General features: G+C 49.1%; 1 protein-coding gene and 22 non-coding genes across 23 annotated transcripts; all 23 read right to left on the bottom strand.

Moving 5' to 3' along the window:
- Positions 1–213: 213 nt before the first annotated feature.
- On the bottom strand, positions 214–14,376 carry LOC144129680 (uncharacterized). The gene is made up of 2 exons (XM_077663782.1): positions 13,270–14,376; positions 214–225 (listed from the first exon to the last, which is right to left on the bottom strand). Exons 1-2 carry the CDS (start codon positions 14,374–14,376, stop codon positions 214–216), a joined length of 1,119 nt encoding a protein of 372 aa, XP_077519908.1.
- On the bottom strand, positions 254–326 carry TRNAV-AAC (transfer RNA valine (anticodon AAC)). The gene has a single exon. It is a non-coding gene; the product is annotated as a tRNA-Val (tRNA).
- Positions 2,647–2,719, bottom strand: TRNAV-AAC (transfer RNA valine (anticodon AAC)). Its single transcript has one exon. It is a non-coding gene; the product is annotated as a tRNA-Val (tRNA).
- TRNAV-AAC (transfer RNA valine (anticodon AAC)) lies at positions 3,600–3,672 on the bottom strand. Its single transcript has one exon. It is a non-coding gene; the product is annotated as a tRNA-Val (tRNA).
- Positions 3,910–3,982, bottom strand: TRNAV-AAC (transfer RNA valine (anticodon AAC)). The gene has a single exon. It is a non-coding gene; the product is annotated as a tRNA-Val (tRNA).
- Positions 7,925–7,997, bottom strand: TRNAV-AAC (transfer RNA valine (anticodon AAC)). The gene has a single exon. It is a non-coding gene; the product is annotated as a tRNA-Val (tRNA).
- TRNAV-AAC (transfer RNA valine (anticodon AAC)) lies at positions 8,878–8,950 on the bottom strand. The gene has a single exon. It is a non-coding gene; the product is annotated as a tRNA-Val (tRNA).
- Positions 9,188–9,260, bottom strand: TRNAV-AAC (transfer RNA valine (anticodon AAC)). The gene has a single exon. It is a non-coding gene; the product is annotated as a tRNA-Val (tRNA).
- On the bottom strand, positions 9,498–9,570 carry TRNAV-AAC (transfer RNA valine (anticodon AAC)). The gene has a single exon. It is a non-coding gene; the product is annotated as a tRNA-Val (tRNA).
- A 295-nt stretch (positions 14,377–14,671) lies between the features above and the next one.
- Positions 14,672–14,744, bottom strand: TRNAV-AAC (transfer RNA valine (anticodon AAC)). Its single transcript has one exon. It is a non-coding gene; the product is annotated as a tRNA-Val (tRNA).
- A 625-nt stretch (positions 14,745–15,369) lies between these two features.
- Positions 15,370–15,442, bottom strand: TRNAV-AAC (transfer RNA valine (anticodon AAC)). Its single transcript has one exon. It is a non-coding gene; the product is annotated as a tRNA-Val (tRNA).
- A 5,151-nt stretch (positions 15,443–20,593) lies between these two features.
- TRNAV-AAC (transfer RNA valine (anticodon AAC)) lies at positions 20,594–20,666 on the bottom strand. Its single transcript has one exon. It is a non-coding gene; the product is annotated as a tRNA-Val (tRNA).
- A 317-nt stretch (positions 20,667–20,983) lies between these two features.
- Positions 20,984–21,056, bottom strand: TRNAV-AAC (transfer RNA valine (anticodon AAC)). The gene has a single exon. It is a non-coding gene; the product is annotated as a tRNA-Val (tRNA).
- Positions 21,057–21,293: 237 nt separating this feature from the next.
- On the bottom strand, positions 21,294–21,366 carry TRNAV-AAC (transfer RNA valine (anticodon AAC)). The gene has a single exon. It is a non-coding gene; the product is annotated as a tRNA-Val (tRNA).
- A 237-nt stretch (positions 21,367–21,603) lies between these two features.
- Positions 21,604–21,676, bottom strand: TRNAV-AAC (transfer RNA valine (anticodon AAC)). The gene has a single exon. It is a non-coding gene; the product is annotated as a tRNA-Val (tRNA).
- Positions 21,677–21,913: 237 nt separating this feature from the next.
- TRNAV-AAC (transfer RNA valine (anticodon AAC)) lies at positions 21,914–21,986 on the bottom strand. Its single transcript has one exon. It is a non-coding gene; the product is annotated as a tRNA-Val (tRNA).
- A 237-nt stretch (positions 21,987–22,223) lies between these two features.
- TRNAV-AAC (transfer RNA valine (anticodon AAC)) lies at positions 22,224–22,296 on the bottom strand. Its single transcript has one exon. It is a non-coding gene; the product is annotated as a tRNA-Val (tRNA).
- A 237-nt stretch (positions 22,297–22,533) lies between these two features.
- Positions 22,534–22,606, bottom strand: TRNAV-AAC (transfer RNA valine (anticodon AAC)). The gene has a single exon. It is a non-coding gene; the product is annotated as a tRNA-Val (tRNA).
- Positions 22,607–22,923: 317 nt separating this feature from the next.
- Positions 22,924–22,995, bottom strand: TRNAV-AAC (transfer RNA valine (anticodon AAC)). Its single transcript has one exon. It is a non-coding gene; the product is annotated as a tRNA-Val (tRNA).
- Positions 22,996–23,229: 234 nt separating this feature from the next.
- On the bottom strand, positions 23,230–23,302 carry TRNAV-AAC (transfer RNA valine (anticodon AAC)). Its single transcript has one exon. It is a non-coding gene; the product is annotated as a tRNA-Val (tRNA).
- A 237-nt stretch (positions 23,303–23,539) lies between these two features.
- TRNAV-AAC (transfer RNA valine (anticodon AAC)) lies at positions 23,540–23,612 on the bottom strand. Its single transcript has one exon. It is a non-coding gene; the product is annotated as a tRNA-Val (tRNA).
- Positions 23,613–23,849: 237 nt separating this feature from the next.
- On the bottom strand, positions 23,850–23,922 carry TRNAV-AAC (transfer RNA valine (anticodon AAC)). Its single transcript has one exon. It is a non-coding gene; the product is annotated as a tRNA-Val (tRNA).
- A 626-nt stretch (positions 23,923–24,548) lies between these two features.
- On the bottom strand, positions 24,549–24,621 carry TRNAV-AAC (transfer RNA valine (anticodon AAC)). The gene has a single exon. It is a non-coding gene; the product is annotated as a tRNA-Val (tRNA).
- Between the last annotated feature and the right edge of the window lie 1,600 nt (positions 24,622–26,221).

Genomic DNA, 26,221 nt, shown 5'->3' with positions numbered 1-26,221 from the left:
CTACACCACAAGCACAGCTGCTAATGTGGTTTGAAACTGTATCGGTCATTGAAGGGGTTCGCAGTCGTGTCAGTTTCCTGCAACCGGTTGGGCGGCATGAGAGCATGAAGCACTGCGGCGCGCAATCTAGTGCCGACGCTGCGCAGGCCAACGAATTTCCGCTAGTGCGTGTAATTCAATCAGCACTGTTTTTAGAGCCATGAGCGTTTCTCTTCAAGGCTGGATCTGCAGGGCAAAAAAGAAAAGAAGGACATGTGCCTGCCAGGGATCGAACCTAGGACCTTCCGCGTGTTAGGCGGATGTGATAACCACTACACCACAAGCACTTTTTTTTTCTTTATTGCCTGGCTTTGACCCATAACATTTACACAAAAAACACTCAACAAAAAACACACAAAACGCTATGTACATACGACACTGTCGTGGTCAGCCATCATGAGTCTGGCTTCGTTATACTAAAATTCACGAAGCATACAGAGCGGCTCTAGCCTCGAGAGCCACTCGGGAGACTAGAAATAACTGAAAACGAAGGAGGGCATGCGATAGATGAATTAAACCTCGGAAAATCACCAGGACCAGATGGATTCAGTGCGGCATTTTATAAAGAATTTATGCATGAAATTGCCCCGGTGCTATCTACAATGTTTAACGAAGCCTATGGAATAAACTTTTTGCCTCCGTCTTTTGGGACCTCCCATACGGTACTCATACCGAAAACTGATGATATAGAGAAATTAAAATCTGTTACCGCATATCGACCGATAGCACTCACTAATGTGGACTACAAAATTTTTATGAAGGTATTGGCGCGAAGACTACAGACAGTGATAATGGAAATTGTTGGACCCCACCAGACATGTGGAATAAAAGGGCGATCGATTTTTTCCAACATTCACAAAGCACGCAGTGTACTTGAAACCTGCGATGCAATTAATGGGCGGGTGGCTATGCTTCAGATTGATCTCGAAAAAGCTTTTGATTGTGTTTCTCATGAAATCTTGTTTTCCGTTTTAGACCTTGTGAATGTCGGTTCAGTTATCCGCAAGGGTGTAGCCCTGGCGTATCGAAACTGCACGACAAGATTGATTGTTAACAAGTGCCTGGGGGCCCCCATTAGCATGCAGCGTTCGGTGCGTCAGGGCTGCCCCCTCAGCCCTCTCTTATTTTGTATTTACATCGAAACACTGTGTAGGAAAACATTAGAAGACAATAGTATTAATGGCTTTAGGTTGCAAGCTGCTGAAGTTAAGCTGCTGGCGTATGCTGACGACGTTGCTGTATTCACGGTTGATCAGGAGAGCATAAGCGAAGCTGTCGGGAGTGTACGCGAGTTCAGCGAAGTCACCGGTGGCGGGGTTAATTGGTCCAAATGCCTCGGACTCTGGCATGGATGGTGGCCATCCCCCCCGGACCATTTTGCCAACGTACCGTGGACGACGACACCGGGCAAGTATTTGGGCGTTCCGCTCGATGCTTATCGCGAAAACGAGGAGTATTGGAAACAGCAAACGAAAGAAGCACGTGACAGAGCTAGAAAATAGAAAGGCACCAATCTCTCCATTTTCGCCAGAGCTACAGTCTGCAACCTGTTTTTTATTAGCAAGCTCTGGTATGTGATGCAGGTTTTGCATTGCTCTCGGGTGCACATTCAGAAGTTACACCGGATTTTTGCCGTTTTTATATGGGCTTCCGAATGGGAACGTTGCAGCCGAACGAACCTGTTCCGGCGGATAAAAGACGGGGGGTTGGGGCTAGGGCACCTCTTTTTAAGGCAGCTGGTGAACCGTGTTTTGTTTTTTCGCGACGTCTCAGACCCGTTCTTGCGCACCGTGTGCCAGGTGAGGCTGCGGCGATTGCTGCCCGAGTTTGTTGTTACCACAGAAGAGCTCTCGGGTGGAATTTTTGGTTACTACAAAGAGATTGTAGCAAGTGTTGGGTTTCTTTCAGCGCGTTTTTCTAGCGATTATTTGTATAAAACTAAAAGAAAGAAGTTGTACCCTGATCTTTGTGATATTGTTTTCCCAGAGCCTATGTACAGGGCCTTGTACAGTGGAGGTCCTGGAGCTGATGTTTTAAAAAGGGTAAAGAAAATGCAGGTGCCACCAGGAGTAAAAACCTTCTTTTTTAAATTACACACCGGGACACTCCCAGTTAAAAAGTTTTTGGAAGGAAAGGATTTCTTTTTACCGTGGGGATCGAACTGCTTAATTTGTAAACAGCCCGAAACAATAGACCATGTTTTTTTGCATTGCTGGGAAGGGGTTTATTTTTGGGATGTGTTACAAAGGACAATAAAGAAAGAGCTACCACTTGACGCGCAGGGAATTCGTTATTTAAGCACAGACAATGAGGATGGGGTACCATTTGATCTCATAATGCTCTTGGGCCTCCACTGTATATGGCGCTCCAGAATGGCTGGCTATTATTGTGACAAAGACGCACGACCTGCCCGAATTTATTTTCGGGAAAGAATGGACTGCTTTCTGGCCATCCAGAAAGCCGCTGCGGAGCCTCCCTAATCGAGTGCTGACGCTGCGCAGGCCAACGAATTTCCGCTAGTGCGTGTAATTCAATCAGCACTGTTTTTAGAGCCATGAGCGTTTACCTTCAAGGCTGCAGACTGCCGGGCTAAAAAGAAAAAGGACATGTGCCTGCCAGGGATCGAACCTGGGACCTTCCGCGTGTTAGGCGGATGTGATAACTACTACACCACAAGCACTTTTTTTTTCTTTATTGACTGGCTTTGGCTCATAACATTTAACCAAAAAAAACATTCAACAAAAAACACACAAAACACTATGTACATAAGACACTGTCGTGGTCAGCCAGCATGAGTCTGGCTTCGTCATTCTAAAATTGACGAAGCATACAGAGCGGCTCTAGCCTCGAGAGCCACTCGGGAGGCTCCGCAGCTGCTTTCTGGATGGCCAGAAAGCAGTCCATTCTTTCCCGAAAATAAATTCGGGCAGGTCGCTACACCACAAGCACTTTTTTTTTCTTTATTGCCTGGCTTTGGCTCGTAACATTCAACAAAAACACACCAAACACAATGTACATAAGACACTGTCGTGGTCAGCCAGCATGAGTCTGGCTTCGTCATTCTAAAATTCACGAAGCATACAGAGCGGCTCTAGCCTCGAGAGCCACTCGGGAGGCTCCGCAGCTGCTTTCTGGATGGCCAGAAAGCAGTCCATTCTTTCCCGAAAATAAATTCGGGCAGGTCGTGCGTCTTTGTCACAATAATAGCCTGCCATTCAGGAGCGCCACATACAGTGGAGGCCCAAGAGCATTATGAGATCAAATGATAAAATGGCTGTGCTTGTGGTGTAGACAATGAGGATGGGGTACTACACCACAAGCACAGCTGCTAATATGGCTTGAAACTGTATCGGTCATTCAAGGGGTTCGCAGTCGTGTCAGTTTCCTGCAACCGGTTGGGCGGCATGAGAGCATGAAGCACTGCGGCGCGCAATCGAGTGCCGACGCTGCGCAGGCCAACGAATTTCCGCTAGTGCGTGTAATTCAATCAGCACTGTTTTTAGAGCCATGAGCGTTTACCTTCAAGGCTGCAGACTGCCGGGCAAAAAAGAAAAAGGACATGTGCCTGCCAGGGATCGAGCCTGGGACCTTCCGCGTGTTAGGCTGATGTGATAACCACTACACCACAAGCACAGCTGCTAATGTGGCTTGAAACTGTATCGGTCATTGAAGGGGTCCGCAGTCGTGTCAGTTTCCTGCAACCGGTTTGGCAGCATGAGAGCATGAAGCACTGCGGCGCGCAATCGAGTGCCGACGCTGCGCAGGCCAACAAATTTCTGCTAGTGCGTGTAATTCAATCAGCACTGTTTTTAGAGCCATGAGCGTTTACCTTCAAAGCTGCAGACTGCCGGGCAAAAAAGAAAAAGGACATGTGCCTGCCAGGGATCGAACCTGGGACCTTCCGCGTGTTAGGCGGATGTGATAACCACTACACCACAAGCTTTTTTTCTTTATTGCATGGAAGAACTTCTGTAGAAAGGAGGAAACTTCAATCATACTAGTTCGCGTCTCAAGTTACCGGGCTGCTAAATATGAGCCCCCCATAGCCCTAACTCACCACTGCATCCCCATCAAAACATCAAAGTTCAGGGAGGCACACACAAGCATCTAGGCACGGCAGCCAGCTTGGAGGTTCGTCGCGAGCAGCATATACACTCCTCACCAACGCACACTGTTCCCGAAACACAGATTTGGACGATCTTGGTGGCTCGGCATGTCTGTCCATCATACGGCTTTTCCAAAGACTGAATAGTCCCATCAACACAAACACGTCATAAGGCACAACAGAGTTTTTGTCAACAGGCAGAAATCTAATAGTGTATGGTGTAATTTCAATGTCCTTCTTAAGAGTTCGTTGTAGTATGTCCCAAAAGAACATGGCATCACGGCACAGGATGAAGCAATGATCAATTGTCTATGGCACGTTACACAGACGACAATTCACATTCCAGGGTACAAACATCCCCTTGTCATTAAGAAATGTCTTGACAGGCAGCGTCGCTGTGTGTAGTTTGAAAAAGAACGTTTTAGCAGCTGCCTGAATGCACATCCGCCTAACACGCTTTAGAACACTGATGTCCAAAGACCCCAGATAAGGCTGCCGATACAATGGTGTAGGGAACAAAGACTCAGTGGGAGCCTGGGTCATCTGCTTTCTCGAGAGGCTATACAGGTAATCTAAAGAGAAGCGCACAGTGAGAAAATTGAAAGTGTCAGCAACCTCCTTAAGAAATCCCCATAAAGTCCCCTCACGAGCCTGCACAGTCGGTGCGAATAAGTAAGACAAATGAAAACTAAGCCGCCTAATGAGCACAGCTACCAGAAACGGGTCGTTTGCCGATTTGAAAAAGAAAAAACGGGAAACGAGTTGATGCACGAACAGGTGAACAAGGCCCACTCCACCACCCTCTAAGGGAAGGAACAAGTTGTCACGCCTCATCGGCTCCCATTGAGAGCGCCAAACGAATGCTGCAAATATTCTATGTATTGCTTGCACCTTCCTCCTCGCACAATGCAGGACTTGAAGGACATACGCGAGCTTTGCAAACAAAAAAATGTTACAGACCTGTGCCCTCGCAAACACTGAAAGTTCCCTACCCATCCAAGCCTGTGTTTGCCGCCGTAGAGTTACAGTTTGTGAATCCCAGTAGGCTGTACTGTTGCGAACTTGGTGCAGCGGAACGCCTAGGTACTCAAGAGGGCTACAGTTCCAGCATATACCACCGAACTGGCTTGGCCTAGTTCCCCAATGACCCAACCAAAAGCCTTTGGATTTCTCTAAATTAAGAGCCGCGCCTGATACATCGCAGAACTGTTTAGTCAAGTTTAGAGCCTCGAGTACACTCTTTTTGTCAGAACAAAAGAGGGCGACATCATCAGCGTAAGCTAAAACTTTAACTTCACATTGAGCCAGAGAGAAACCGCGGATAGCTGCGCTGTTAATTATACTGAGACAGAGGGGTTCCAGATATAGGGCAAACAACAATGGAGACAGTGGACATCCTTGACGAACAGATGCTTCTAGTGGTACTGGTTTCGTTAGCTCCTGATTAACAATAACCCTTGTATAGGAGTTCTTATAGCACAGCCTTATGCCTTTGAGCAAGACGTCACCAATATTTGCATACTCCAAGACCGCGAACAAGAAATCGTGCCGAACTTTATCAAACGCCTTAGCCAAGTCAATTTGAATCAGAGCTACTTGGCCTATCTCATCTGATACTGTCTCTAATACTGAACGTGCAATATGGATATGTGTTTGAATACTGCGGCCTCTAATACCACAGACCTGATGCGGACCTATCAAGTCCATAATGAGGAGCTGCAGACGACTGCTAAGAACCTTGGCAAAAATTTTGTAATCAACATTGCAAAGGGAAATTGGACGATATCCCTCAACAGTTTTCAACCGATTAGTATCTTTGCTTTTGGGAATTAATATTGTGTGCCCAGAATAAAAAGTGGGAGGCAGGACACCCACATCATAAGATGCTTTGAAAACTTCCATCAAAACAGGCCCTAGGCAAGGCGAAAATGTTTTATAGAATTCGCTAGTAATACCATCTGGCCCAGGAGATTTCTGGCTCTGCAGGGCAGAAATGGCTGATTGAATTTCATCCAAAGTGATAGGTCCCTTCACTATAGCACACTTCTCATCATCAAGTCGAGGGAAGTTTCCGAGCAAGGGACTGTAATCGAAACCCTGACTTGGATCTTCGCAACTGCCAAACAGCTTCCAATAATAGTCGAAGAAAGCAGCAAGAATAGCAGGCGCATCACTGTATGTGCAATCACCATACTGAATTTCCAATATTTCCTTCGCAAGAGCATTCTCTCTTTCATCACTCAGGGCCCGACGAGAAGGTTGCTCATCAAGAAACCTTCGGGACCTAGATCGTATCAAGGCCCCCTTATATCTGTCTGTCGCAAATTGTTGAAGCTGTGCTTTTACGTTATTAATCTCTTCGAGATAGGCACCCGGGCTTACCCTCTCTAGCTCATGTAGCTCCGTTAGGGTGCGCCCAAGCTCACGAAGGTGGTGTCTCTTCAGGAAAGCGATTCTTGCTGAGGCCTCAATTGCCAAGTTTTTGATCTCCTGTTTAAACAAGTCCCACTTTTGAAAAATGGAAAGATCACGGCGTGACCATACGTCCTTCAAACAAGTAGGTACAGGACGCTGAAAGATTTCGTCTGAGAGCAGACAGTTATTCATCTTCCACAACTCCCATCGAGGGTGAAGTACATGGCGAGTGTACTTTCCTATCTGAAGAGACACCATACAGTGGTCACTGAAGAAAATGGGCCGCACCCAGTAGCCAAACACACTTGCTAATGCGTCAACAGAAACGTAAATTCTGTCAAGACGAGCATTAGAGGAAAACTGAAAATGAGTGAAATGTATACTGTCGCCTTTTTCCTGCCCCACATCCTCAAGACTATATTCAGAAACCAAATCGGTAAGTAATGCAGCACTATGGTCGTATCTCTTACAAACCACTGAACGGTCCTCATCCCTACAAACGCAATTAAAATCTCCCAACAATATAATTTTGCGGTCCGTGCACAAATGTTCAACTAATGACAGAAAAAAAAGCCTTCTATCGCGCTGCTTTGTGGGGGCATAAACACAAATAATCCGCCACTGTACACCTGAAATTGTGAGACCACAGCATATAAGTCGCCCCTCGTCATCTATGCAATAAGACATGGCTGTCATCTCTAGCGTGTTCGCCAGGAATAGCATACAACCTCCGGATAAGCCTCTCGCGTGGCTAACAATAATGCTGTATTCCGACAAAAAAAGCTCAAGAGCAGCTGCTGTCTCTTCATCAGAGGACAACTTTGTTTCCTGGATAGCGGCTACACACACACTCCATTTCTTTAATAGATGCCGTACCTGCTGTTGCCTCCTACGATTACGCATGCCCCTAACGTTAAGGGTAGCGACTTGATATGCTGCGACGCTCGCCATTTTGGTGCCAGTCTTAACAAACGCCATCCCCTGGAATGTGGTGGCCCGCCGCCAAATTGGCGGCCCCTCGGGCAGACATCGCCCTCCTCTTTAACACCACCCTTCCCGTGGCCTCTACACATTGTGCCTTCTGGTCAGCGCCATCGATACACACCTTGTCAGCATCTGCAGCATCACAGCTGCTAATGTGGCTTGAAACTGTATCGGTCATTGAAGGGGTTCGCAGTCGTGTCAGTTTCCTGCAACCGGTTGGGCGGCATGAGAGCATGAAGCACTGCGGCGCGCAATCGAGTGCCGACGCTGCGCAGGCCAACGAATTTCCGCTAGTGCGTGTAATTCAATCAGCACTGTTTTTAGAGCCATGAGCTTTTACCTTCAAGGCTGCAGACTGCCGGGCAAAAAAGAAAAAGGACATGTGCCTGCCAGGGATCGAACCTGGGACCTTCCGCGTGTTAGGCGGATGTGATAACCACTACACCACAAGCACTTTTTTTTCTTTATTGCCTGGCTTTGGCTCATAACATTTAACCAAAAAAAACATTCATCAAAAAACACACAAAACACTATGTACATAAGACACTGTCGTGGTCAGCCAGCATGAGTCTGGCTTCGTCATTCTAAAATTCACAAAGCTTACAGAGCGGCTCTAGCCTCCAGAGCCACTCGGGAGGCTCCGCAGCTGCTTTCTGGATGGCCAGAAAGCAGTCCATTCTTTACCGAAAATAAATTCGGGCAGGTCGCTACACCACAAGCACTTTTTTTTTCTTTATTGCCTGGCTTTGGCTCATAACATTCAACAAAAAACACACCAAACACTGTGTACATAAGACACTGTCGTGGTCAGCCAGCATGAGTCTGGCTTCGTCATTCTAAAATTCACGAAGCATACAGAGCGGCTCTAGCCTCGAGAGCCACTCGGGAGGCTCCGCAGCTGCTTTCTGGATGGCCAGAAAGCAGTCCATTCTTTCCCGAAAATAAATTCGGGCAGGTCGTGCGTCTTTGTCACAATAATAGCCTGCCATTCAGGAGCGCCATATACAGTGGAGGCCCAAGAGCATTATGAGATCAAATGGTAAAATGGCTGTGCTTGTGGTGTAGACAATGAGGATGGGGTACTACACCACAAGCACAGCTGCTAATGTGGTTTGAAACTGTATCGGTCATTGAAGGGGTTCGCAGTCGTGTCAGTTTCCTGCAACCGGTTGGGCGGCATGAGAGCATGAAGCACTGCGGCGCGCAATCGAGTGCCGACGCTGCGCAGGCCAACGAATTTCCGCTAGTGCGTGTAATTCAATCAGCACTGTTTTTGGAGCCATGAGCGTTTACCTTCAAGGCTGCAGACTGCCGGGCAAAAAAGAAAAAGGACATGTGCCTGCCAGGGATCGAACCTGGGACCTTCCGCGTGTTAGGCGGATGTGATAACCACTACACCACAAGCACAGCTGCTAATGTGGCTTGAAACTGTATCGGTCATTGAAGGGGTTCGCAGTCGTGTCAGTTTCCTGCAACCGGTTGGGCGGCATGAGAGCATGAAGCACTGCGGCGCGCAATCGAGTGCCGACGCTGCGCAGGCCAACGAATTTCTGCTAGTGCGTGTAATTCAATCAGCACTGTTTTTAGAGCCATGAGCGTTTACCTTCAAGGCTGCAGACTGCCGGGCAAAAAAGAAAAAGGACATGTGCCTGCCAGGGATCGAACCTGGGACCTTCCGCGTGTTAGGCGGATGTGATAACCACTACACCACAAGCACAGCTGCTAATGTGGCTTGAAACTGTATCGGTCATTGAAGGGGTTCGCAGTCGTGTCAGTTTCCTGCAACCGGTTGGGCGGCATGAGAGCATGAAGCACTGCGGCGCGCAATCGACTGCCGACGCTGCGCAGGCCAACGAATTTCCGCTAGTGCGTGTAATTCAATCAGCACTGTTTTTAGAGCCATGAGCGTTTACCTTCAAGGCTGCAGACTGCCGGGCAAAAAAGAAAAAGGACATGTGCCTGCCAGGGATCGAACCTGGGACCTTCCGCGTGTTAGGCGGATGTGATAACCACTACACCACAAGCACTTTTTTTTTCTTTATTGCCGGTATTTTGACCCACATGAAAAGAAAGCACATATTCATACATAAGCACTAAAACACAATCAACATCTTTGTTAAAACAACGGCCGCTCAGCTTGTGCGGTCACGCTCATGCTAAAATTCCTTCATCGCCAATAATAACTCAACACGTGACAGCCACTCTGGACTACATTCCAGCATCTTTTTCTCCTGAACAAAGTTGCTTATGCTTTCTTTGAAATATTGACGTGCCGGTCTTGCATCGAGATCGGCGTGCCTTACTGCCATTCTGCATTTCCAAATACTGTGTAGGGCTATTAGCATGATCAAATCAAATGGGGTACCGTCATCACTTTCAATTGGCAAGTAGCGAATTCCGTACCCATCAAGCGGAAATTCTTTTTTGACTGTGCGCTGAAGCACATCCCAAAGGAACACAGCATCCCAGCATTCAAGGAACACATGCTCAATTGTCTCCTCCTTTCTGCATATTATACAGTGAGTACCCCAGGGAACAAAAAAACCTTTTTCAGCCATCCACGGTTTGACAGTCAGAGTTCCAGTGTGTAATTTGAAAAAGAAAGTCTTAACACCAGACGGGACTAACATTGCCTTAACACGCTTTAGTACCTTGTTTCCTATACCTTCCCTGTAAAGGGACCGATATAAAGGCACGGGGAGAACCACACTACAGAGGTCTTTATACAGTTTTTTCCGGTTAACTTCACTCAGGTATTGGAGTGAAAACCGCGCCATCAAAAACCTACATGAAACCACAACTTCGCGTAGAAAACCATGCACTCCACCGGGCATACTGCCAGCAGAGACAACCATATTAGGCAAGTGCTTCCCCAGGCGAAGTTGACAGACAGTGTGTAGAAACGGGTGCTTAACGTCCCGAAGAAATAAATACCGATTGACAACCTGTCTCAAAAACAAATGTGACAAACTGAGTCCTCCATTTCGAACTCGTAGAAATAAATTGGTGCGGCTTGATCTTTCCCAGGAAGATGCCCACACGAACACTGCAAACACCCGATGAAATTTTTGGATATGAACCCTGGAGCAATGTAAGACTTGAAGGACATACCAAAGTTTGCTCACTAAAAATATGTTGCAAATTGTGGCTCTCGAGAACATTGACCAATTCCATCCATTCCATTTATTCACTCTTTCCCTCATTTTATCCACTTCACTCCTCCAGTAGGCCTCGCTGTCTTTGTAACACTCAAGAGGAACTCCCAAGTATTTAACAGGAGTCGTAGTAAAACTCATGTTGGCAAAAGTGTCTGGGGCCTCCGGCCAATCCCCGTGCCAGAATCCCAGGCACTTACTCCAGTTTACCGCGCTGCCACTGGCCGCACAAAAACTTTGAACACACTTAACAGCCTGTGTTACACTGTCGTAATCATTACAAAACATGGCTATATCATCCGCATAAGCCAACAGTCGGACTTCTAACTGATGTAGTTTAAAACCGCGCATACAATCGCTCTGTATCACGCTCAAACAAAATGACTCTATATACAAACAAAACAACAGTGGCGAAAGAGGGCAACCCTGGCGCACCGAGCGTTTGACTGGAATGCGTGAACCCACAACCTTGTTGACAATTAGACTTGTCGTGCAATCCTGGTACGCCATGGCGACCCCGCCTCGAATAATTCTACCCACATTCACATGATCTAGAATGCACAGAAGAATTTCATGAGGCACCCTATCGAAAGCTTTCTCCAGATCAATTTGGATCATTGCCACTTGTGTGCCCATTGCGTCGCAGCACTCAAGGATACTACGCGCTACATGTATATTTGAGAAAATAGATCGGCCTTTAATACCGCACGTTTGATGCGGCCCCACCAGGTCAGTAATGACTGTCTGCAATCGCTTAGCCAAAATTTTCATCATTATCTTATAGTCTCCATTTGTGAGGCAAATTGGACGGTAAGAAGTTACTCTGCGCAATACAGAGGGGTCTTCTGATTTCGGTATAAGAACAGTGAGGGAGGATGTGAAGGAAGGCGGCAGTAAATTGAGATCGAATGCCTCATTATAGACAGCAGCTAAAACTGGTGAAATTGTTCTTTTTAGACGTTTATAAAAGGCTGAGGTCAGACCATCCGGGCCCGGAGACTTCCCCGGCTGCAAGCTTTCAATAGCGTTTTTCACCTCCTCTACTGAGATAGCTGCCTCCAATAATTCCTTCGTACTGTCGTCTAGGCTGGGCATCAACAAAAGGAAGTCCTTCTTGAAACGATCAATGTCAACTGAGCAGTTGGCAAATAACCCACTGTAGTGCTCGAAGAAAGCGCGCTCAATATCTTCTGCTGTGTCACTAACTTTTCCACCAACTTCAATTTCCACTATCTGATTGCGCCGCGCGTGCCACTTTTCTGCGCCCAACGCTCTTTTTGATGGAACTTCCCCCGCTATCAGCTTTTCAGCTCTCGCTCGCACCAGAGCACCGTGGTATCTTTCGATGTCGAACTGTTCTATTTTATGCTTTAGTGCGCGAATATCGTCCATGAACATGCCGGGTCTACTACACTCTTCACTGATCAATTTTTCCAAGTTTCTGCGCATCGTTTTTTCCTCTGCCCCCTTTTGTCTGCGTATAGCGCTCGCCCGCTCCAATGCTTTCATTTTAACTGTCTGCTTGAAGTTCTCCCATTTTTCTCTGTACGTCGTATTACCCATATGTTTCATTGCATCAACTTGCGTCGTCACGTCTGCCATAAAAATTTCATCATCCAGTAATTTTGAATTCAATTTCCATAACTGCCACTCGAAGCTTCTTTTCCTTTCTTTCGTGCTTGCTACTAGAAAACTGACTAAGCAGTGATCAGTAAATGAAACAGCGCTCACTCGGTACTCCTTGCAAAAGGGTACCAAATCAAGGCTTACGTATGCTCTATCCAAACGAGCGTGGCTCGAAGCCTGAAAATGGGTGTACTGCGTATTTCTTCCACCACCAAGGCATTCAGCCACATCCGCCAAACTACTGTTCCCTATTATTTCATTTAGGGCAGTCGTGCTTGCATCCTTGTACGGTCGGGTGCTAGTTTTGTCCCGGGATGAAAGAACGCAGTTGAAATCGCCAATAAGAATGACCAACCTATTACACTGGGTATACCGTTTTAGCTGTTCAAAAAGCCTGCACCTTTCCCCGGCAACAGTCGGCGCATACAAACAGATTACACGCCACTCCAAGGACGACAACAAGAAATCACCTACAATAAACCTTCCTGACGTGCATGACGTAACGGCTTCTATTTTAGCTCCTAGACTATGTCGGACCAACAATGCGCAGCCTGAAGAATATCCCACGGAATGGCTCACAATAGCACAGTATCGCGCTACGAATTGCTGCACCATGCCCCCGGTTTCCACGTCGCCCTCGACTTTCGTCTCCTGCACTGCTAGAAAGTCAAAGTCAAAGTCGCTTAACAGGCGGTACAGTTGACTCTGCTTCCTCCTTGAGGCAAGCCCTCGGACATTTAATGTTGCCACGCGAATGGACTTGTCCATAGCCATCATAGCAAGGCGGGAAAGAAAACCGTGGGCATGGCGCTTACCTCACAACTGCGGTTTGATCCGGAGTGTGCTAGCACAGGGCGGTCCTCACGGCGGCATAGGCGGCGTTTCCGCCGTCTTGCGCGCCGACGAAGTGTTCGGCAGCGGTCGAAATGAAGGACGCCGTCCAACAGTCGTCTTGGCTGGCGGCTCGTCTGCAGCAACGACACTAAGCTCCTTCCCATTTTCGCCTGCGTCGTGAGGTCGCTTTGCAGCGGCACTAATACTGTCGCTGTCCATCACGGTGACTGGTGCCGGCTCGGTGGGTGGTTTCTCGCCTCCTCCGGGAGAGGGGTGGCCCGTAGTGCTTGCCTCATCCTTCTCGTTCCCGCCTTCTGCGTCGTCATGTCGCCGCTTGTCTGCGGGTTTATCTCCGCCGTCAATTTGTTGTTCCCCTTGAAAGTTCGACGATGCACCTTGCGTAACCAGGTTACGGCTCGTCCTTGCTGTTTCCTCTGAGTCTTCCTCGTCCATCAGGTGGTCCGATATGTCGTTTGCCTGCACTGGTCCGGCTACGCTGGCGTACGTCTTTGCGCAGTCAGCATCGACGTGGCCGAAACGACGACAACGACTACAGCGCGGCACTTTGCAGTCGCGACGAATGTGCCCGGTGCTCTTGCAGCGCAGACACAGAGGAGCGCGGCCCGGCACAACAACAAGAGTGAGCTCTCCGGCTATCTTCAGCTGATGCGGAATATCGTCTATTTTGACGTCGGCATGCAATTTTAGTCCAACTGTACGAGTCGTCGACCCTTTTTCAGTGACACCGAGCGCCCGCCACTTCTCCCGGGTCACTTCCAACACCTTCCCGTAGGGCGACAGTGCCACGCGAACGTCTTCGTCGGTAACGCCATGCAGCAACCAGTGCAGCTTTACGCGAACCTCTCGGTTATTCGGATCAATGAGCAAACATGGGCGATCCTTTACCTTCACGTCGACGGCCAAAAGCAGCTTCTGAGCAGCATCAGCAGTTGTCATTGTCACAGCCCACACGTGGTTCATTTGATACGCCCCCAACGCCACAACGTCGGGAAGCGCACCAAGGTTGGCCAAAGTGTCCCGGTAGTCTTCAACACGATACGGCCGGGCTCCTGGATCGCCGTGCATGAAAACGGTGTTGGCGACGATGCGTCCGGATGGCAGATTGGGCAGAATAACCTGGTAATCATCGGCAGTAGCCGCAAAAAACCTGTTACCGCGGCCCGACTGGGCCGCTGAAACCGCTCCGACGGAGCTCATGATAACGCGTCCGTCACGCTCGGTGGCCGGAAGTCGAATCCGACTACACCACAAGCACAGCTGCTAATATGGCTTGAAATTGTATCGGTCATTGAAGGGGTTCGCAGTCGTGTCAGTTTCCTGCAACCGGTTGGGCGGCATGAGAGCATGAAGCACTGCGGCGCGCAATCGAGTGCCGACGCTGCGCAGGCCAACGAATTTCCGCTAGTGCGTGTAATTCAATCAGCACTGTTTTTAGAGCCATGAGCGTTTACCTTCAAGGCTGCAGACTGCCGGGCAAAAAAGAAAAAGGACATGTGCCTGCCAGGGATCGAACCTGGGACCTTCCGCGTGTTAGGCGGATGTGATAACCACTACACCACAAGCACTTTTTTTCTTTATTGCCTGGCTTTGACTCATAACATTTACACAAAGAACACTCAACAAAAAACACACAAAACGCTATCACAGCTGCTAATGTGGCTTGAAACTGTATCGGTCATTGAAGGGGTTCGCGGTCGTGTCAGTTTCCTGCAACCGGTTGGGCGGCATGAGAGCATGAAGCACTGCGGCGCGCAATCGAGTGCCGACGCTGCGCAGGCCAACGAATTCCCGCTAGTGCGTGTAATTCAATCAGCACTGTTTTTAGAGCCATGAGCGTTTACCTTCAAGGCTGCAGACTGCCGGTCAAAAAAGAAAAAGGACATGTGCCTGCCAGGGATCGAAACTGGGACCTTCCGCGTGTTAGGCGGATGTGATAACCACTACACCACCAACAGCTGCTAATGTGGCTTGAAACTGTATCGGTCATTGAAGGGGTTCGCAGTCGTGTCAGTTTCCTGCAACCGGTTGGGCAGCATGAGAGCATGAAGCACTGCGGCGTGCAATCGAGTGCCGACGCTGCGCAGGCCAACGAATTTCCGCTAGTGCGTGTAATTCAATCAGCACTGTTTTTAGAGCCATGAGCGTTTACCTTCAAGGCTGCAGACTGCCGGGCAAAAAAGAAAAAGGACATGTGCCTGCCAGGGATCGAACCTGGGACCTTCCGCGTGTTAGGCGGATGTGATAACCACTACACCACAAGCACTTTTTTTTTCTTTATTACCGGTAAACAATACATAAAAATCTCTAGCCACACTTTGGCCGAGACAATGGGTTAAAACTTTTTCATATTAATCAGTTCATCCATAACTGCCACCCAGTCCGGCGGCTGGGGTTGACTGCGGAGAACATCTCTCAGGAAAACTGCACTTTCTATAAAGTTTTCTCTCACTGGTCGCACATTTGCGTCGGCGTGCCTGGCCGCCATTCTCGTTTTCCAGATGCTGTGGAGGCCCAGTAGCATAAACATGTCGTAAGGAACTTCATGACTTTCTATAGGTAGAAACCGGATGCCATAAGGAGTTACAGGTAGTTCTTTCTTCAATGTTCTTTGCAAGATGTCCCAGTGGAAAACCGGGTCCCAGCAGTCGATAAACACATGTTCGATGGTCTCGGGTTTTTTGCAGAGTATGCAGTCGGTGGTCCAGGGCACAAAAATGCCTTTATCGTTTAGCCATGTTTTCACCGGAAGGGTACCGGTATGAAGTTTAAAGAAAAAGGATTTGACAGTCGGTCTTACCGGCATCTTCTTAACTCGCTTTAACACATCTTTGCCTGGGCCTCCGCAGCAAAAGGAACGGTATAAGGGAGCAGGTATAAATATATCTAGCAAATCTTTGTACAGTTTTTTCCTGGGTACAGCAGATAGATACTGTGTAGAAAAGTGAGCGCTCAAAGTGCGAAAGGCTGCCACAACTTCACGCAAAAAACCTGTTACAGCACGATTCGTGGCCGGGTAACTGGACACAACAAATTCCGGCAACACGTTGCCTAAGCGCACCTGCAACATTGTGCGCAACAAGGGATCGGTTTGATCACGTAGAAACAAAAATCTTGAGACAACTTGCTTCAGAAACAAATTAGAAAGACCAAGGCCGCCCCTTTTGACCGGAAGGAACAGATTAACTCGACTTGTTCGCTCCCAATTTGAGCTCCAAATAAAGACAGCAAACACTCTATGCAGCTTCTGCAGGTTTGCTCGGGTAATGAGCACGAACTGCAATATATACCAAATTCTGGCTATTAAAAATACATTGCACACACTTGCGCGCGCGAAAACAGAAAGGTCACGTCCTTTCCAGCCATCCGCTTTTCTCCTTGCACTCTGCGTTATCTCACCCCACAACTCCGTACTGCTTTTATAGTGCTCCAAGGGTACCCCCAAGTACTTCGCAGGGGCGGTCGTCCATTTCATGTTAGCAAACACGGCAGGTGTGCTGTCCCAATCACCGTGCCAAAAACCTATGCACTTATCCCAGTTAATTTCGGACCCAGTCTTTTTGCAATATTCCCCCGCAACTTTCACAACTTCTTTAACGCTTTCTTGATCCGCGCAAAAAACAGCAATATCATCAGCGTAAGCAAGCACTTTTACTTGCGCCGACAGAAGAGTGAAACCGCAGATCCCATCATTGTGCAACAGTGATAACAGAAAAGGCTCAAGGTAGATCGCAAAGAGCAAAGGCGAGAGCGGGCAACCCTGCCTGACCGAAGAACACACAGGTACAGGTTCAGTCAGCTGTTTGTTCACTATAATTCGGGTAACACAGTTGTCGTACGCCATCTGTACACCTTGTATTATCACAGAGCCGACGTTGGCATATTCTAGAATGGCGAAAAGAATGTCGTGCGACACTCGATCGAAGGCCTTTGCAAGGTCAAGCTGTATCATGGCAACTCGGCCCCCGAAGGCATCGCAGCATTCAAGAACAGTTCTGGCAATGTGCACATTTGTTCCAATGGTGCGACCTTTAATACCGCACGTTTGGTGGGGCCCTACAAGGTCCTTTATGACCTTTTGCAGTCTGTTGGCAAGAATCTTCATAAACACTTTATAGTCAACGTTGGTTAGGCTTATCGGCCGATAAGCCCCAACGGACAGAAGTTAAGCCTGGTCCTCACTCTTGGGTATTAAAACCACATGTGCTGTTTTAAATGATGGTGGCATTTTCTTTGTCTCATAAATTTCGGTGAAGACGCAGTGGAGAGCTTGGGTGAGTTCGGCTTTGAACTTCTTATAAAATTCACTACCTAAGCCGTCAGGACCGGGAGATTTTCCGGCACTCAGCTCTTCGATTGCTCTTCCCACTTCGCTTACGCTGATTGGTACCTCCAGCCCTTGTTTTATATCGTCTCCTAGTTTTGGCATACGGGACAAGAACGTGTTTGCAAACCCCTCTTCTTCAATCCGTCGCCGCCCAAGCAATTCCCGATACTGCTCAACAAACGCCAACTGAATCACTTTGCTATCATTCGTTACCTCGTTTCTGTACCTGATTTGTCTTACTTCGTTCTGAGTCGCGTACTTCTTTTCGTCAATAAGCGAGCGTTTAGTAGGTACTTGGTCAAGCCAGAGACGTTCAGCACGGGCCCGTATCATGGCAGCTGTATACTTGTCTTTTTCGATAATCTCAAGTTTACTTTTTGTATCTCTTATTTCTTTCTTATATCTTCCCGGCTGGGAACTTTCCAGGCTTACGAGCAAGTCAAGTTGGCAATGTAGTTCTTTTTCTTTAACACGTTTATCGTGGCATATGATGCTTGCCCTTTCAATCGCGTTTATTTTCACTTGTTCTTTGAAATCTTCCCACCTAATTACCCAGTTCCCAGGCTCTGCTGATAGCAATGCTTTAATGCATTCATTAACTTTAATGTCAAAGCGTTCATCCTCGAGTAATTGTGCGTTAAACTTCCAGAGGTCCCACGAGAAACGAGATTTCTTGTCTTTGTTCCCCAGGGTAAACGTAACTAAGCTGTGGTCGGTAAAAGACATGTGTTTTACCTCGTAGCTATTGCACAAAGGAATCAGATCAAGCGACACATACGCTCTGTCAAGTCTCGCGTGACTTTCACCCTGGAAGTGAGTAAAATGCGGCGCTACCGAAAGAACTTCAGCAACATCATCTAAACCATTTTCTTGCACAATCGAATTCAACAATTCCGCACTTTTGTCACGAAGGAGTCTTTTTGTAATTCTATCCTCTGCTTTACAAACGCAGTTAAAGTCGCCCAAAAGCACAATTAACCGCTCACAGCACACATATTGTTCAACGCGCTCAAAAAATTCCTTGCGCTCGTTCTCCCTGTTAGGAGCATACACGCATATGACTCTCCATAGCAAATTGCAATAAAAAAAATCCACTACAACCAAACGGCCAGTTTGACACACAGTTAAATTCTGCTCGACAATCCCCAGAGAATTCCTAATAAAAACAGCACAACCGCCCGATATGCCAGAAGAATGGCACACACAAACATTGTAGCGTGCCGTAAAAGGCTGCACCATAAGGTCCGCCTGTTCCTGTCTTTCGACTTTCGTCTCCTGTACGGCTATTATGTCTAGGTCATTATCAACGAACAGCCGGCTTAGCTGGTACTGACGCTTCTTGGAAGCCAGTCCCCTGACATTAATTGTTGCAATGCGCAACGCTCTAAGAGGTGTAGAAGCCATCTAGTTTAGGTACAGGAGCCATATGGTGTATACCTCGGGACACAAGGCGACGGTGCGGGTGACTTGTATAATCTGAGGTGCTCGATGGGTGCGGTGCCGGTAATCCAAAGTCTCTTGCACAAGTGCCTCTTGCGTATGGACTGGAAAATCAGCCCATGCAGTCCGTTACCGAAAAAGGCCATCTCACGCCCACAGAAACCACTCACAGGGCACTCACTCCAACTAAGGCGGCGGCTTAGCCGCCGCTCGTTGATCGGCCTCTACATTCGGCCGCGGTTTCAACGTCGGTCGCCTGACACCAACAGTCTTCTGCGGCGGCTCGTCGCCTTCGCTCACTTTGGGCTCTCCATTCGCACTGTGCTCATGCGGTCGCTTCCCTGCTTGGTTGCTGGTTGATGCATGTGACACTTCCATGCTGTCACCATGCTGAAGAACGACGGGAGCTGACGCCCCACCGCTCAAGACTTCGTCCGTTGGCGCCTTGACTTCTGCAGGCCGCGCTGCCTGTTGCTGCCGCTTACTGCTGGGCTCCTCTACGCTTGTGGATATTTCCGTAGGGGGCACAGCAGGGGCCTTCTCCACACTGTCCCCTGCCTCTGCTGCAGCGTCTTCCGCGTCAGCCTCGTCCATGACAAGTTCGGACGAAATGTCAGTGTTGACTGGGACGGCAGCACTCGCGTACGTGCGTACGCAGCTGCTTTCTTCGTGCCCGTAGCGACGACAGGCGCCGCATCGTGGAACCTTGCACTCACGGCGAATGTGCCCAGTACCGTGGCAGCGCAGACACAGCGGAGCTCTGCCCGGTACAACCACGAGAGCCAGCTCACCGCCAACCCTGACTTCGTGAGGGAGGTCTTCCAGCTTCACGCCAGGGTTCATTTTCAATGAAACCAAGCGTGTCGTCGACCCCTTGCTGGCGACACCCTGGACGCGCCACCGCTCCTTGGAGACTTCGCTCACCTTGCCGTACGGAGCAAAGGCTACCCTCACGTCTTCGTCGGGCACGTTGTGCAGCAGCCGGTGCAGCTTGACGCGGACGTCCTGGTTTGCCGGGTCGATGACGAGACAGCGGCGGTCCTTGACTTTCAGGTCTCCGGCAGAAAGAATTTTCGTCACCGCTTCAGCACTCGCGAAAGTAACAGCCCATACATGGCTCATGCGATACGCCCCCAAGGCGATAACCTCGGGGAGCAGCATCAGCTGAGCCAGCGCATCCCTGAAATCTTCGACCCGATAAGGACGGGCCCGCACGTCAGCGTGCAAAAAAACTGTGTTCAACACAACACGTCCTGTAGGAAGGGTAGGCAGAATCACCTGATACTCTTCATCCGAGGCAAAAGCCCTGTTTCCGCGGCCAGACATGACCGCTGTAGCTGCTCCAACGGAGCCCGTCATCGCACGTCCGTCACGCTCGGTGGCCGGAAGTCGAATCCACTACACCACAAGCACAGCTGCTAATGTGGCTTGAAACTGTATCGGTCATTGAAGGGGTTCGCAGTCGTGTCAGTTTCCTGCAACCGGTTGGGCGGCATGAGAGCATGAAGCACTGCGGCGCGCAATCGAGTGCCGACGCTGCGCAGGCCAACGAATTTCCGCTAGTGCGTGTAATTCAATCAGCACTGTTTTTAGAGCCATGAGCGTTTACCTTCAAGGCTGCAGACTGCCGGGCAAAAAAGAAAAAGGACATGTGCCTGCCAGGGATCGAACCTGGGACCTTCCGCGTGTTAGGCGGATGTGATAACCACTACACCACAAGCACTTTTTTTCTTTATTGCCTGGCTTTGACTCATAACATTTACACAAAGAACACTCAACAAAAAACACACAAAACGCTATCACAGCTGCTAATGTGGCTTGAAACTGTATCGGTCATTGAAGGGGTTCGCGGTCGTGTCAGTTTCCTGCAACCGGTTGGGTGGCATGAGAGCATGAAGCACTGCGGCGCGCAATCGAGTGCCGACGCTGCGCAGGCCAACGAATTCCCGCTAGTGCGTGTAATTCAATCAGCACTGTTTTTAGAGCCATGAGCGTTTACCTTCAAGGCTGCAGACTGCCGGGCAAAAAAGAAAAAGGACATGTGCCTGCCAGGGATCGAACCTGGGACCTTCCGCGTGTTAGGCGGATGTGATAACCACTACACCACAAGCACAGCTGCTAATGTGGCTTGAAACTGTATCGGTCATTGAAGGGGTTCGCAGTCGTGTCAGTTTCCTGCAACCGGTTGGGCGGCATGAGAGCATGAAGCACTGCGGCGCGCAATCGAGTGCCGACGCTGCGCAGGCCAACGAATTTCCGCTAGTGCGTGTAATTCAATCAGCACTGTTTTTAGAGCCATGAGCGTTTACCTTCAAGGCTGCAGACTGCCGGGCAAAAAAGAAAAAGGACATGTGCCTGCCAGGGATCGAACCTGGGACCTTCCGCGTGTTAGGCGGATGTGATAACCACTACACCACAAGCACAGCTGCTAATGTGGCTTGAAACTGTATCGGTCATTGAAGGGGTTCGCAGTCGTGTCAGTTTCCTGCAACCGGTTGGGCGGCATGAGAGCATGAAGCACTGCGGCGCGCAATCGAGTGCCGACGCTGCGCAGGCCAACGAATTTCTGCTAGTGCGTGTAATTCAATCAGCACTGTTTTTAGAGCCATGAGCGTTTACCTTCAAGGCTGCAGACTGCCGGGCAAAAAAGAAAAAGGACATGTGCCTGCCAGGGATCGAACCTGGGACCTTCCGCGTGTTAGGCGGATGTGATAACCACTACACCACAAGCACAGCTGCTAATGTGGCTTGAAACTGTATCGGTCATTGAAGGGGTTCGCAGTCGTGTCAGTTTCCTGCAACCGGTTGGGCGGCATGAGAGCATGAAGCACTGCAGCGCGCAATCGAGTGCCGACGCTGCGCAGGCCAACGAATTTCTGCTAGTGCGTGTAATTCAATCAGCACTGTTTTTAGAGCCATGAGCGTTTACCTTCAAGGCTGCAGACTGCCGGGCAAAAAAGAAAAAGGACATGTGCCTGCCAGGGATCGAACCTGGGACCTTCCGCGTGTTAGGCGGATGTGATAACCACTACACCACAAGCACAGCTGCTAATGTGGCTTGAAACTGTATCGGTCATTGAAGGGGTTCGCAGTCGTGTCAGTTTCCTGCAACCGGTTGGGCGGCATGAGAGCATGAAGCACTGCGGCGCGCAATCGAGTGCCGACGCTGCGCAGGCCAACGAATTTCCGCTAGTGCGTGTAATTCAATCAGCACTGTTTTTAGAGCCATGAGCGTTTACCTTCAAGGCTGCAGACTGCCGGGCAAAAAAGAAAAAGGACATGTGCCTGCCAGGGATCGAACCTGGGACCTTCCGCGTGTTAGGCGGATGTGATAACCACTACACCACAAGCACAGCTGCTAATGTGGCTTGAAACTGTATCGGTCATTGAAGGGGTTCGCAGTCGTGTCAGTTTCCTGCAACCGGTTGGGCGGCATGAGAGCATGAAGCACTGCGGCGCGCAATCGAGTGCCGACGCTGCGCAGGCCAACGAATTTCCGCTAGTGCGTGTAATTCAATCAGCACTGTTTTTAGAGCCATGAGCGTTTACCTTCTAGGCTGCAGACTGCCGGGCAAAAAAGAAAAAGGACATGTGCCTGCCAGGGATCGAACCTGGGACCTTCCGCGTGTTAGGCGGATGTGGTAACCACTACACCACAAGCACTTTTTTTTAATTGCCTGGCTTTGACTCATAATATTTACACAAAGAACACTCAACAAAAAACACACAAAACGCTATCACAGCTGCTAATGTGGCTTGAAACTGTATCGGTCATTGAAGGGGTTCGTGGTCGTGTCAGTTTCCTGCAACCGGTTGGGCGGCATGAGAGCATGAAGCACTGCGGCGCGCAATCGAGTGCCGACGCTGCGCAGGCCAACGAATTTCCGCTAGTGCGTGTAATTCAATCAGCACTGTTTTTAGAGCCATGATCGTTTACCTCCAAGGCTGCAGACTGCCGGTCAAAAAAGAAAAAGGACATGTGCCTGCCAGGGATCGAACCTGGGACCTTCCGCGTGTTAGGCGGATGTGATGACCACTACACCACCAAAAGCTGCTAATGTGGCTTGAAACTGTATCGGTCATTGAAGGGGTTCGCAGTCGTGTCAGTTTCCTGCAACCGGTTGGGCGGCATGAGAGCATGAAGCACTGCGGCGCGCAATCGAGTGCCGACGCTGCGCAGGCCAACGAATTTCCGCTAGTGCGTGTAATTCAATCAGCACTGTTTTTAGAGCCATGAGCGTTTACCTTCAAGGCTGCAGACTGCCGGGCAAAAACGAAAAAGGACATGTGCCTGCCAGGGATCGAACCTGGGACCTTCCGCGTGTTAGGCGGATGTGATAACCACTACACCACAAGCACAGCTGCTAGTGTGTCTTGAAACTGTATCGGTCATTGAAGGGGTTCGCAGTCGTGTCAGTTTCCTGCAACCGGTTGGGCGGCATGACAGCATGAAGCACTGCGGCGCGCAATCGAGTGCCGACGCTGCGCTGGCCAACGAATTTCCGCTAGTGCGTGTAATTCAATCAGCACTGTTTTTAGAGCCATGAGCGTTTACCTTCAAGGCTGCAGACTGCCGGGTAAAAACGAAAAAGGACATGTGCCTGCCAGGGATCGAACCTGGGACCTTCCGCGTGTTAGGCGGATGTGATAACCACTACACCACAAGCACAGCTGCTAGTGTGTCTTGAAACTGTATCGGTCATTGAAGGGGTTCGCAGTCGTGTCAGTTTCCTGCAACCGGTTGGGCGGCATGACAGCATGAAGCACTGCGGCGCGCAATCGAGTGCCGACGCTGCGCTGGCCAACGAATTTCCGCTAGTGCGTGTAATTCAATCAGAACTGTTTTTAGAGCCATGAGCGTTTACCTTCAAGGCTGCAGACTGCCGGGCAAAAAAGAAAAAGGACATGTGCCTGCCAGGGATCGAACCTGGGACCTTCCGCGTGTTAGGCGGATGTGATAACCACTACACCACAAGCACTTTTTTCCTTTATTTCCTGGCTTTGACTCATAACATTTACACAAAAAACACTCAACAAAAAAACACACAAAACGCTATCACAGCTGCTAATGTGGCTTGAAACTGTATCGGTCATTGAAGGGGTTCGCGGTCGTTTCAGTTTCCTGCAACCGGTTGGGCGGCATGAGAGCATGAAGCACTGCGGCGTGCAATCGAATGCCGACGCTGCGCAGGCCAACGAATTCCCGCTAGTGCGTGTAATTCAATCAGCACTGTTTTTAGAGCCATGAGCGTTTACCTTCAAGGCTGCAGACTGCCGGGCAAAAAAGAAAAAGGACATGTGCCTGCCAGGGATCGAACCTGGGACCTTCCGCGTGTTAGGCGGATGTGATGATCACTACACCACCAACAGCTGCTAATGTGGCTTGAAACTGTATCGGTCATTGAAGGGGTTCGCAGTCGTGTCAGTTTCCTGCAACCGGTTGGGCGGCATGACAGCATGAAGCACTGCGGCGCGCAATCGAGTGCCGACGCTGCGCAGGCCAACGAATTTCCGCTAGTGCGTGTAATTCAATCAGCACTGTTTTTAGAGCCATGAGCGTTTACCTTCAAGGCTGCAGACTGCCGGGCAAAAAAGAAAAAGGACATGTGCCTGCCAGGGATCGAACCTGGGACCTTCCGTGTGTTAGGCGGATGTGATAACCACTACACCACAAGCACTTTTTTTTTTCTTTATTACCGGTAATCAATACATAAAAATCTCTAGCCACACTTTGGCCGAGACAATGGGTTAAAACTTTTTCATATTAATCAGTTCATCCATAACTGCCACCCAGTCCGGCGGCTGGGGTTGACTGCGGAGAACATCTGTCAGGAAAACTGCACTTTCTATAAAGTTTTCTCTCACTGGTCGCATATTTGCGTCGGCGTGCCTGGCCGCCATTCTCGTTTTCCAGATGCTGTGGAGGCCCAGTAGCATAAACATGTCGTAAGGAACTTCATCACTTTTTATAGGTAGAAACCGGATGCCATAAGGAGTTACGGGTAGTTCTTTCTTCAATGTTCTTTGCAAGATGTCCCAGTGGAAAACCGGGTCCCAGCAGTCGATAAACACATGTTCGATGGTCTCGGGTTTTTTGGAGAGTATGCAGTCGGTGTCCCAGGGCACAAAAATGCCTTTATCGTTTAGCCATGTTTTCACCGGAAGGGTACCGGTATGAAGTTTAAAGAAAAAGTATTTGACAGTCGGTCTTACCGGCATCTTCTTAACTCGCTTTAACACATCTTTGCCTGGGCCTCCGCAGCAAAAGGAAGGGTATAAGGGAGCAGGTATAAATATATCTAGCAAATCATTGTACAGTTTCTTCCTGGGTACAGCAGATAAATACTGTGTAGAAAAGTTAGCGCTCAAAGTGCGAAAGGCTGCCACAACTTCACGCAAAAAACCTGTTACAGCACGATTCGTGGCTGGGTAACTGGACACAGCAAATTCCGGCAACACGTTGCCTAAGCGCACCTGCAACATTGTGCGCAACAAAGGATCGGTTTGATCACGTAGAAACAAAAATCTTGAGACAACTTGCTTCAGAAACAAATTAGAAAGACCAAGACCGCCCCTTTTGACCGGAAGGAACAGATTAACTTGACTTGTTCGCTCCCAATTTGAGCTCCAAATAAAGACAGCAAACACTCTATGCAGCTTCTGCAGGTTTGCTCGGGTAATGAGCACGAACTGCAATAAATACCAAATTCTGGCTATTAAAAATACATTGCACACACTTGCGCGCGCGAAAACAGAAATGTCACGTCCTTTCCAGCCATCCGCTTTTCTCCTTGCACTCTGCGTTATCTCACCCCACAACTCCGTACTGCTTTTATAGTGCTCCAAGGGTACCCCCATGTACTTCGCAGGGGCGGTCGTCCATTTCATGTTAGCAAACACGGCAGGTGTGCTGTCCCAATCACCGTGCCAAAAACCTATGCACTTATCCCAGTTAATTTCGGACCCAGTCTTTTTGCAATATTCCCCCGCAACTTTCACAACTTCTTTAACGCTTTCTTGATCCGCGCAAAAAACAGCAATATCATCAGCGTAAGCAAGCACTTTTACTTGCGCCTACAGAAGAGTGAAACCGCAGATCCCATCATTGTGCAACAGTGATAACAGAAAAGGCTCAAGGTAGATCGCAAAGAGCAAAGGCGAGAGCGGGCAACCCTGCCTGACCGAAGAACACACAGGTACAGGTTCAGTCAGCTGTTTGTTCACTATAATTCGGGTAACACAGTTGTCGTACGCCATCTGTACACCTTGTATTATCAC

The sequence above is a fragment of the Amblyomma americanum genome, chromosome 4 (assembly GCF_052857255.1).
Source record: "Amblyomma americanum isolate KBUSLIRL-KWMA chromosome 4, ASM5285725v1, whole genome shotgun sequence".
Taxonomy (NCBI): domain Eukaryota; kingdom Metazoa; phylum Arthropoda; class Arachnida; order Ixodida; family Ixodidae; genus Amblyomma; species Amblyomma americanum.
Note: the sequence above shows the minus strand (reverse complement) of the source record. Positions and strands in the feature narration are given on the sequence as shown.